Source organism: Octopus bimaculoides, chromosome 11 (assembly GCF_046866305.1).
Source record: "Octopus bimaculoides isolate indiv1 chromosome 11, ASM4686630v1, whole genome shotgun sequence".
NCBI classification, from domain to species: Eukaryota; Metazoa; Mollusca; class Cephalopoda; order Octopoda; family Octopodidae; genus Octopus; species Octopus bimaculoides.
In genome coordinates this window covers 8,799,348-8,811,847 of record NC_142938.1, presented here as the reverse complement: position 1 = coordinate 8,811,847, position 12,500 = coordinate 8,799,348, and the positions used below count along the sequence as shown (strand labels likewise).

The 12,500-nt window shown below is 38.0% G+C and overlaps 1 protein-coding gene across 5 annotated transcripts in view; it reads right to left on the bottom strand.

Moving 5' to 3' along the window:
• Positions 1-1,004: 1,004 nt before the first annotated feature.
• Positions 1,005-12,500, bottom strand: part of LOC106880003 (kelch-like protein 17) — a 45,868-nt gene continuing 34,372 nt past the window's right edge. For all 5 annotated transcript variants that reach the window (XM_089359415.1, XM_089359413.1, XM_089359414.1 and 2 more), the window contains exon 2: positions 1,005-5,512. In XM_089359415.1, the coding sequence (XP_089215541.1) occupies positions 4,580-5,377 (798 nt within the window). In that variant the 5' untranslated portion in view covers positions 5,378-5,512 and the 3' untranslated portion in view covers positions 1,005-4,579. The remainder of the gene's footprint in view (positions 5,513-12,500) is intronic.

Genomic DNA, 12,500 nt, shown 5'->3' with positions numbered 1-12,500 from the left:
AGTTATGAGTTTTTACATTCTGAGTTCTAATGCCGCCGAGATCAACTTTCATCCCACCGCAATAGATAAACTAAAGTACTTGCCAAGTACTGGATTCGATGGTGTCGATTAACGTCCCCACTTAAAACTGCTTGTCAAGTGCCTAAATTAGAACCCATGGTCTTTACTTTCATTACTGTTTAGTTCCGGATCAGCCCTAATCAAGTTGATATATGAAACTGCGTAATAAAATTTTTATTTCATTCTATTTGTTTATTTATTTATTTATTTATTTAGTCTTTGGTCAGTGAGTATTATTTCCTATTTGCTTCTATCTAGAAATCAAAGGAAATGTCTGCTATTCCTTTCAAGCTCTGCTTTAGTTACCTTGACATCAGTCTTTTGAAACTGGCCTATTTTCCATTACATTTTCAGACAGATTTAGTGCTGAGTTGCTGAAGCAGAATTTTCTAGAACTTTCTAGGGAATTTCAGGAACTTTTGAGAAGTTTCTAAAAGTTTTAAGAATGCCTAGAACGTTCTGGCAACATAGATGGCAGTATAAATACAAGGATTGTAAACTCAACAGTTCAGTTTACTTTTGGATGTCTAAGTGGAGACAAGTCGTCGTTAAAAGCTGCATTCGTCACAGATGGCATCAAGTGGTTGTAAGCATCCGGCAGATGCACTTTGCTATGTTTATGGAGAATTCATCAAGTCAAGAGCGAAAAAGTACTCTCTAGCAGCTCATCCGGGAGCCTCAATGCCCTGCTGCTTCAGAATGGGAAATGTATCCATCTCTGGCTCACTCCGTGCAGCAACGTCAAGATCTTGCTAGACGCCAGGAAATATGAAAAGAGCGGTTGGGAATTTATATGCATCAGACAGGGAAACTACTAGTCTTCTCGATCAAAGAGGACGACGGAGCCATCTTGTCGATGGACTTGTTTGATATTTAGACTAGTTCTACATGCGACACAAACAGCCTCACATAACTTCATATGATAATTAATAAAGACAACAACAAAAAATATCAAATGTTTTATTTGTACATTTCTACAGTCCCAGTGGTGATAGAGGTAGAAAAACAGAACAAAAAATAGTCTTGGTATATAATTCTCTGCTGTGGCATTATTTTGTAGGATACAGTTATTTATATTATCATCAAAATCAAACACTTGACTATTTATTGAAAAAAAAACAGACGTAGAGGCACTTCAGCTATTATTTTTCACATACACAATGTGTTTGTGAATTTTCACACACATACGCATGGGTGTCTTTTACATACACATATTGTTGTTGGCACTCCATCGCTTACGACGTCGAGGGTTCCAGTTGATCCGATCAACGGAACAGCCTGCTCGTGAAATTAACGTGCAAGTGGCTGAGCACTCCACAGACACGTGTACCCTTAACGTAGTTCTCGGGGATATTCAGCGTGACACAGTGTGACAAGGCTGACCCTTTGAGTTACAGGTACATCAGAAACAGGAAGTAAGAGTGAGAGAAAGTTGTGGTGGAAGAGTACAGCAGGGTTCGCCACCATCCCCTGCCGGAGCCTCGTGGAACTTTAGGTGTTTTCGCTCAATAAACACTCACAACGCCTCGTCTGGGAATCGAAACTGCGATCCTATGACAACGATTCCGCTGCCCTGACCACTGGGCCATTGCGCCTCCACACACACACACACACACACACACACACACACATAATCTGTACCTTAATTCACTTAAGTAGAAACTTTACAATTATGCAAGCAACATATTAACTTGTACTTTATATACGCAATTTGTAACTTTGTACAGTCAAATACTTAATTTGCATATCTATATACACAAACATGTAATCTTAAATTTTATAAACGCAAACATAATTTGTATCTTTATACGCACAAACACAAGTAATTTGTACTTTTCTATACATCAAATACATATAATTCGTACCTTTATATACACAAATACATATAACTGTATGCTTATATACACAAATACATGTAAATTGTCCCTTTATATACACATGTTTGATGAGAGCCAATGCGCAAAACTAAATCCTGGAGTCAGTCTGTATTTTCTGCCGATTAAGAATGATAATAATCCTTTCTACTATAGGCACAAAAACCGGATTGGGGTGGACGTGGGGTTAAGTCGATTACATTGACCCCAGTACTCAACTGGTACTTAATTTATCGACCACGAAAGGATGAAAGACAAAGTCGACATCGGCGGAATTTGAACTCAGAACGTAGCGACGAGCGAAATATCGCTAAGCATTTTCACCTGGCGTGCTTAACGATTCTGCCATCCCGCCGCCTTAATTAATAATAATGATAATAATAATAATAATAATAATAATAATAATAATAATGGTTTCAAATTTTTCCACAAGGGCAGCCATTTGGGGTGGTGGGGATGAATCGATTACATCAACCCCAGGGTTTGACTGGTACTTAATTTATCGACCCCAATGGATGAAATGCAAAGTCGACCTCGGCAGAATTTGAACTCAGAACGTAAGTAGCTTGCTTACCAACCACATGGTTCCTGGTTCATTCCCACTGCGTGGCACCTTGGGCAAGTGTCTTCTACTATAGTCTCAGGCTGACCAAAGCCTTGTGAGTGGATTTGGTAGACAGAAATTGAAAGAAGTCCGTCGTATATATGTATATATATATATATGTATGTGTGTGTATATGTTTGTGTCTGTGTCCCCCCAACATCGCTTGACAACCGATGCTGGTGTGTTTACGTCCCCGTAACTTAGCGGTTCGGCTAAATAGACCGATAGAATAAGTACTAGGCTTACAAAGAATGAGTCATGGGGTAGATTTGCTCCACCAAAGGCGGTACTCCAGCATGGCCGCAGTCAAATGACTGAAACAAGTAAAAGAGTAAAGCGTTTCGCCCGGCGTGCTTAACGATTCTGCCAACTCATTGTTAAACATAAACTTGTCTATAAACTGTAATTAAAACGAGAGAAAAAAAATGAAGAAGAAATTGAAATTTGTCGATCATTTATCGAAATTCTATATAAAATATAAAAAATTTATTTGTTATTGAATCGGATCCAGACTTTTAGTTTGTTTTCGATAGAATTTCTCCTATTAAAAGGTGAAATTTTAAATTTTAAATTTTATTTCAATTTCATCAAGTTTAGATCCTGAACAAAAAGTAAAATTAAAAAATACAATTTGAACCCGAATGTTCTCTCTCTCTTTATACACACACACACATATTTGAAGATATATATATGGAGATTGTCTTCGTGTTTGTCTTTTACCGTATGGCACCGTGTAATGGTTGGTTACGTTCCACGTAACTTCCTTCAATAAAAAGAAACCGATAGAATAAGTACTTGACTTAAAATTTACCGTAATAATACACGTGACTGGGCAATGTTTCGGTATTAATAAATGACGTCAGTCATGAGTGTGTGTGCGTGTGCAAGTGTGTGTTTGAGAGTTCAGCTCTGTCGAGCAGATGAGACACAATGTCGTTCGTGATGTCAAAGACTTTTACCGAAAGATTGCCCATGGATGGATTGTTAAAGAGTGGGTCAGACGACAGAACAAAACATTAATGGACAACAGCAAAATATATTTGCTGTATGTCAAGAAACCATAGTAATTAACAGGTCTTCTCGGGGCAAAATGAAAGAAAAAAAAAAGGCTGGTTTGACAAAGAAACTTATTTCTGGCAACAGAAAGAAAACAAATCCCGATAATTTACTTGTTTAAGGTAACAGAGAAATATCTGTTTTGTTGGGAGATGGTTGCCATCCTAGTGGGGGAAAAAATAACGATAAACGTCTCAAAGACCTAATAAAGACCAATGGTTTGTACTGGTTTCATGACAAAGTGGGCAAAAGGTCAATCTCTCCACAAACAGGGCAGCAGCATAATGCAGAGAGCAAGGAACATTCTCAGACGATCTCAGTGCCTACTGTATTTGAGGGCATATAAGACGCACTTTTTCAGAAGAAAAGAAAACACCGTGGATCTTGTAGCTGAAAATGAGCCTCTATTACATGCTTTAATGTACATTTCCTTTTCTTTTTCCTGAATATGCTCTGCTGAAATTAGAGTGCTTCTAATATACCCATGCGTCTTTCTTTAACCCTTAAAACGGCGGACATCATCAATTGATGTTCCATAAGAGAACAAGAGACATTACCAACTGATGTACATTCTTACAATGCGGGTGTCTCAAATGAATTTATGCTCATGCCGGATGCAAAGGAAAGTGAATATTTTACGGCACTTTTCGATAATAGATTGTAAATTTTATTGTGCGAGAGACCAACAATTATTATAGTTTTAAGTGAAAATAAACACAAAAACTCCTCATAACAAAAATAATTTTTTTTTTTCCATGTTTGGCATCCCCACTCATGCAAACCTTTCCTGCCGTTTAAGGGCTAATGCCATCAAATACGGTGATTATCAACAGCTTGGTCAGCTGAGGCGAAGCAGAATTACGTGACCTCTAAGCAAGAGACATAATGAAATGCTTGTTCTGAATTCGAAGTTCAAAATTTGTGATGGCTGTCAATCCGGTCTCATATATTCGGCCATTTTTTTTTTTTTACACTCGCCATTCTGTCATGTCTGTTGAGAGTTATTCAGCAAAAAATGTAACATGTGCAGTGCTGGTGTATAAACGCAGGGATTGAAATGCATTGCTACTTCTTCGAGTTCGTCTCGTGACATTACTGGAAGTCGTACCACCGTCATAAAATGGTCAAAGCAATCAGCTCGTGCCTCAAAATCATAATTTATCCATTTCACAATCTGTTTAAAAAGAAAGAATTCAGAGGGAACTTTTAGTTGGGGGCTCTGGGCCAATGAAAAAAGAACTTCAAAAGGGATTCGGTTAAACCTGTCGACATCTTTGCTAATAGTTTCGAATTTTTTCATTAGGAAATCGAGCAGCGCTGGTCCAACAAGAAGCAAGCAAAACTCACCAGTTAACCCTAAAATCTGTAGCCAGTGTGTGTCTAATTTGGTGAGGAGGAACTGTTCGCAATATCCAGTTAGCTGTGTTAGTAAAAGGTACTGACAAGTTTGTAAAACATTTTCTATGTTTACCATATCAAGGTCAATGCTACCCGTGTTAATATAATCTAAAATTCTCTGGAATTCAGTCCGGTTAATATTGTCTAAGGTAATCGGTGACCGATTATTGGGATAGGAATCTTTAAATAACCAACGGAAATAACCACTGTGCCTTGAAAGGGCATGACAATCTAAGGTGAACTTTGCGCCATCACTTACTACGATTTCACAAGTCTGGGCATTCTGATTATTTTGTGAAGAAGCGCTGAGGTCCAAAGGTATGGAATCCTGGGGATATTCAGTACAGCAACAGCTGCTTTGGAATTCGTCTCTGGCCACCAACATAATGCTGGCAGTTTTTTTTTTTTTTTTTGTTTTTTTTTTGTTTAGCTTAAAATTTCTAGTCACAACCTGTTCAGGTATTACTCAACTCCGACCTTTAAAGATTTCTTCTTCATCAAATGTGGGAATCAGACGACACTAAAAAGAAAAGAAAACAAAGTCAATATTAAAACGTCATTACAAAAGGCAATTTAAATCAGTGTAGTTGTTATAACATATCGGATTAATATGATGTTTATTTACTAGCTCAAAAGATAAGAAGTCGGATGTTTCAAATGCAGACGACATCCGTGTTACATAAAAAAAAAATTAAAAACCGAGTTGAGGAAAGTTTCTGTCCACAACTTTTTCAAGTCTTTGGTCCTTGAACACAAACTAATCTTTTCATAATTCCATCAATTCTATATCACCTTCCCATCGAGAGAGAGAGAGAGAGAGAGAGAGAGAGAGAGAGAGAAACGTATGAGGGAGAAAGACGGTCTGACTCACTGATAGGTAATAGGTAGGGTAATACAGCCGTCAATTATGCTTTTGCTATGATAATTGTTAGGAATAAACAGGAGTATAAATAGTACAGATAAGCAGCACAAATGAACTAGGAAATTTCTGAGCGGTCATATCACCCTCAAATCACATCCTATCGTCTTAAAAGGAAACATGGATAAGCTCAGTAACTTTGATATTTTAAAATATCCAGTATGTGTGCAGAACCATTTACGCACGCTGCACGAAAGAAGAAATCGGGAGAGTTATGGCTTGTAAACGTGTGTTCGTTAGTGTACTTAAACATGGCTACATTAAACTGATGAACTTTATATACTCTGTCCTTCTCTAGAGCCAGGCCAGACCATCAAGAGAGCCTCTACATGGTCGCTCTACCTGTTAGAGATAACAATCAATTTTCGCTCAATCCTACAACCGTCTTAAAGAAGTTTATATTGGACAAAGTTGTCCTTGGTATACAGATGATATGTATATAAGATGGTCACGGGTATAGAGCCTTTAGTGATACATTTTTTTTCAATTTGGGGCAATCTGAGGTAAAACAGCGAGAACACTTTCACCGTTGAATTGACATGGAGTCTTTTGCCAAATCGCTAAGTTACGAGAACGAAAACAACGCAACGTTGATGGTCAAGTGGTGGCCGGACACAAACACAAAGACACACACACACATTATGATGGCTTCCACACAGTTTCCGTCTACTAAATTCACTCACAAGGCAGTGGTCGACCCGAGGTCATGGTAGAAGACATTTGTTCAAAGTACGACATAATGGGACTGAACTCAAAAATCACATGGTTACAAAAGTAAGCTTCTTAACCACACAGCCATGCCTGCCCCAGATGTGGGGGGGGGGAGTGAGAGAGAGAGAGAGAGAGAGAGAGAGAGAGAGAGAGAAAGAGAGGAGCGGTCTAAAAGAAACATTAAAAGAAATATTTTGATTAGGGATCGAGCTGATAACGATTCTCAGTGACTGCAATACGCTATTAGTTCATCGCCCCCTTGACTTTACACCTCGTTTCTCAGAGCCCCTTGTTTTATTAAGGATGTCTCACAATGCTAGAAAATAACACGGGAAATTAAAAAAATGTAACAATAAACTTAACAGCCCTTTATAAATGCCTTCACTCATATCGCCCCACCATTTGGGCAATTCCAGCGCTCTCTAGTGTCCACTTCGAGAATTAATTCTGCAGACAATACATCTATAGGAATTTTGATGAAAATTATTTAATATAGTTTTCCCCCAATGTATTTTTGTGGCCAATCAATAAATTTCACAGCAATAATCAGAGCAATACAAAGAAGTAAAGTGGCTTAGTGGTTAGGATGTTGCACTCACGATCGTAAGATCGTGGGTTCGATTCCCGAACAGGGAACAGAACACTTCATTTCACGTTGCTCAGATGCAAATGAGTAACCCTGAGACGACCTGCTGTCCCGCACAGGGGCAATATTGTTATCTCGGTCACTAAATACGCGCTGGAAACCCGGTAATTGGCTCTGTGAGTCCTAAGACTCGAGACAGTTATGTCCAGGGCATGATGATGATGATGACGATGATAATGATGATTACGAACAAACAAAACTAATTTAACTGCTTTCGTTCCTTCTACCAAGTTTCGTCCACGCATGCGGTACCTATTCCAAATAGATTAACTAGATTTAGTGCAAAGCATGTTGATGGAATACAAACTATCGATACTTTGAACTACGATCTTTCCATTTGAGATATACAGTTTCATTATTGTCAGATAAAATTTGATGAGGATGAACAAAATAACTTGAGAGAGTACGAAATCAGACCAACGAGGCAATGACTTATCCGCTTCGCCATTACTTCTCTATAAAATAAAATCAGCCGGCGAGTTGTGGAAGCTTCGAAATATGAAAATAACAACGCCATTAATCTAGTAATGTTAATGAAAATTGCGCCTCGATTTTCAACAGTAAGTTCTTTATCAATGGTGATGAATGTAAATGGTTAGAGACGTAGGAAATTCAGCGGAAATAACGTTGGGTATTTCCTGTTACTTCCATACTGGAGTGTAAATAACAACAAACAAACAAATACCCAACTCCACTGGGTAAAATAGCTTCAGTGGAATCCGCAGAATAATGAACATAGAAATAAATGCGAAATGCATCAAAAGTATGTGAAACGGGGAGGGGGTGATGGAGAGAAATAAATAGGGGGGGGGGGAAACAATGAATGAATACATACAAAGAAATGCCTTTGATGAAGCAGTAACTTCCGGTGAAGCCTTTTTGTTTATTGAGAAAAAAATGAAAGCAACAAACCAACAAACAAACAAACAAAAAGCCCTCGCTTGACTTAGGTCCCAGACACTAATGCCCCCGGTTGGGATAATGCGCTGTCAAGGGAGTCGTTTGAATATTCACATGTATGTCATTTGTTTGTATTGGTGTGCTGGAGCGAGATTCGGCCATTTTAGCTCCTTTCCCATTCCACAGCTAAATATTTAACACGTTCAGCATCACCCCTCTTCCCACATCCGCCTACTCTTTTAAAATCGAACTAAGAGGAAGTTACCTCATTTTTAAGATTTTTAACCATAAAAAGAACTTGATAAAAGAGCACTACCCACACGAACTCTAAACAGAGGCACATACTGGGTGGCATAGCATAATCAAACATGGATGATAAACCACTGCAACAAATTAGATTCTGTTTTATTAAAATATTTTGCAGCTCTTGTTTGGTTCGTTTTTCAAGATATAGGGAAGAGCGTTTGTAAAACGCTATTGCGTGAAAAGTGGACGCTGAGCTGCAAAAGTTTAAGATCTACTAAATTAGATAATATAGCCATAGATATGTAAAAGTAGGGCCATTTTAACATAATTATATGCCTCCCCACCACGAAGCAATATGCAAAAGCCCCTTACATACACAGCAACATATTAAATTAGCGTTGGGTTCTTAGACTCGTGGGAACCTCGGGTAACTGACCAGTGTTGCTCACGCCTTAAGACGAAACTGACAAAAAAGATGACGACCTGTCCAGTCAGAACTAACAAAGGACTCAACATCATCGTTGTTATTATACGCACACAAATCTGTTATGATGTTTAAAACTATCACGCCTCACTATTTCATTTATCTCTTCCAAAATATTGTTACAATAGTCTGTGTGCTAACAAAAGAAATGAGAACGCCATCTAGAACATGAACAATAAGAAAGCAACAGAAAAGAAGGATTTGGGGGGAACTGGTGGAAGTAAACAACTTTTACAATTGCATACAAGAAACCACCCTTTTGGGCCATTTTTCCCAGGGTTGTACCAGTACCAGAAAAAAAAAACACACACACAATACAAAAAAAAAAGGGATAGGCAACACCCACCCTCTTCTAGCCCTACATCTGTAAATAGATTTAGAAGAGGAGAAAAAATTTTTTAAATGAATGTTTGAAAAGAAGAAAAGCTTTACTGAGCTGCATTGAAAATCTCTGACTCATATCATACACAGCCACTCAGCGCGCCCCCTGTCGGCCAACCATATAACAATGGCTGCCAATCAACACAATAGATTACAACACGTGTACCTCTTCCCCACTTCAGAAGTCAACAGAGAAGCTAGCAGAGCCTCAAATTATTATCATTATCATCATTATTATTATTATTATTATTATTAATTTCATAATAAATCAGGGAAAGGTATAGAGTTAATTCGATAGTGTGGGTAGGTGTATTTTTTTTTTTTTTTTTAACTACTCAGTCCTGCCGCTTACGTACATACAAACACACCCCAAAAACCATGAAGTCTTCTCAAATACACATTATACACAACAGATCTCACATGCATACAGAAAATGGAAACGTTTATGCGCACGTAGTCAAAATACACGTACATACATTAAAACTACACAGTAATAAACAATCTGACAACTAACACACGTTCTCTTGTGTGTGTGTGTGTGTGTGTGTGTGTGTGTGTGTGTCGCCTTTTAGTCGAGCAAATCGACCCCAGGATTTATTCTTTGCAAGCCTAGTACTTATTCTATTGGTACCTTTTGTCGAACCGCTAAGTTACGGAGGCGTAAACACACCAGCATCAGTTGTCAAGCAATGTGGGTGGAGGACAAACAGACACACAAACACACACATTTACACAACGGGCTTCTTTCAGTTTCCGTTTACCATATCCACTCACAAGGCTTTGGTCAGCCCGAGGCTATAGTAGAAGACATTTGTGCAAGGTGCCACGCAGTGGGACTGAACCCGAAACCATGTGGTTGGTAAGCAAGCTACTTACCACACAGCCACTCCTGCGCCTATGATATATGAATCTATGCATGTGTGTGTATATATGTGTGTGTGTGTATAACAGTCAAGTGCATACCTGATGTACACGCAGAATAAATACCCACCCACCCACACAGTGTGTGTGTGTGTGTGTGTGTGTGTGTGTGTGTGTTTGTGCGTGTGTGTGTGTTAATGTTTGTTTTTAAGTTCAGTTATAATAAAAATAATTTTACTTTAATCTAATGGGTTACTGTATACTTTGTAGGATGCAAATTTATTATTCTTAAACAAGAACGTTGTTGGCAGTGACTTCGAAGTTTCGGCCAGCTCGTGAATACCCACCTACACAAATCACGCATATTTGCTGAGAATGAAATTATACCCAACAGTCGTCATCCAAAATACACATACACAAAATAAAGCAAACATACAGAAACACAACATATACACACATTCATAACACTAAATACAAACACACGCACTCAATACACACAACCGACCAGTGGCAACAAAACAAGGAGAGTTTTTCAATTGCTGTTTGTACCATGTGTTTACCCCCACCCCCTCCCTCTCTCTCTTTCTCTTCCTCACTCTCCATACCCTCCATTTTACGATCCTCGCCTTCCTTCAATTCCCACGCTCACTCCACCCTGACGACGAGAAAATGGGTGTATTATGAGGCCATTTCAACAACAATGGCAACACATCTAGTAAATACCATCATCTCACTCATCTTTATCGGAGTTGCCCACCATCATCCCACCCCCAATCATTGTGTAGTCTTCTAGTTCATCCCCGTTCTACTCCGAGTTCAACTTGTAACACACATTCTGCCCCCTTCCTAAAATACCTGTCCACTCCTATCTAGTCCCCCCCAAAAAAACACCCTGCCCCCGCCACACAGACACATACACTGCCATTTCACCTAACATTTTCTTTTTTAAACACACCTAGCCCCTGACTGAACTCCCCTCTAAATTGATAAATGCGTGTAAAAACAAACCCTAACTGAAATAAACGAAGCCCTTTCACATACATACACACCTCACAAATATTGCACCGAACGACCTCTCTTTCTAATTTAAAACCTCGATATTTGTGAATCAATATGTTTTGTGACACCTGCCTCCATCTAAGTGTTGTCGTTTTCTTTGGATAAGTGTCGGTGTACACTACTAAATCATAAACCATAATCACAAATATATACTGTTATAAATGGAATATTTTTGTCACCTAAATTTCTGATATGTACAGGGTGATTGAAAAATAACTCTATTTTAAAATACTTATAAATATTTATTTATTTAATTGTAATTTTTTTTTCTCAAACTTTTTGTGCTTGTTTTTTTAAGTATAAATAAAACGTTATACTAAAAGCTTTCTTCGCATATCCAATTTTTTAAATAAAAATTACAACTAATAAATAATTTATAAGTATTTTAAAATAGAGATTTACTTTTCAATCACCCTGTATAGATATTTACGAGAGAGCGAGAGAGACAAGGAGAGATCAGGCGATTATCCTCTCAACAATAATATGAGAATCGAACCTTCGAACTAGCTATTGTAAATTTACAATACTCAGCAAAAGAACCAATTGCTTCTTAGCCTTTCTTCTGCGGAAAAAAAAGATGGCTGTATTGTACGACATCATTCACCTACACAACCTTCCTTCATGACATAGATAAAGAGACTAGGTTGAAAAGGAGTTTGAATGACATCGTCTCCTCTCAACGGACACTCTGTATACCAATACCGAAAGCTCGCTATAGTGGCATTTCCATTGTACATTTGAAAATGTGAACGATTGTCGTTTTGTTTAGATCCAAGTTTGGGTTTTTTCTCCCTTAAGTGTGTGAGTGGATGGGGGTATTTCTAGCAGATCGATCTACTGCATAAATGCAGTTCTGATCGGTTCGTAATTAATTGCAAGAGGCTCATCAGATGCATCAAATTTCAAAAAATTTTATTTCGAAATTTCCACGCTACAACATCATCTGTTTCCAAGTTAATAGCTTCATTATTAAATATGGATCTTTACGTTGGTCAAGACAAGTGAAGTAACTTAACTCAGTGAGAACACAGCAGAGAACTCAACACAATCAAATCATTACGAATTGATGACAATCATTCATTTCTATATGTTTTATCCAATTTTATTAATCACACAAGCCGTTCTACAGTTTTAGTCAATCATTTTTTTTCCCACACTAAAGAAAATATAAAATTTAGTTAACCAGTTCTCATTGAACGAATAATTAAAGACAATTATAAAGAACCACAAAGAATTAAAAATCAGAGAATAGCGAATGTCTGATGCACAGTTTGAATAAATCAATCGAGTTAGACAACCGG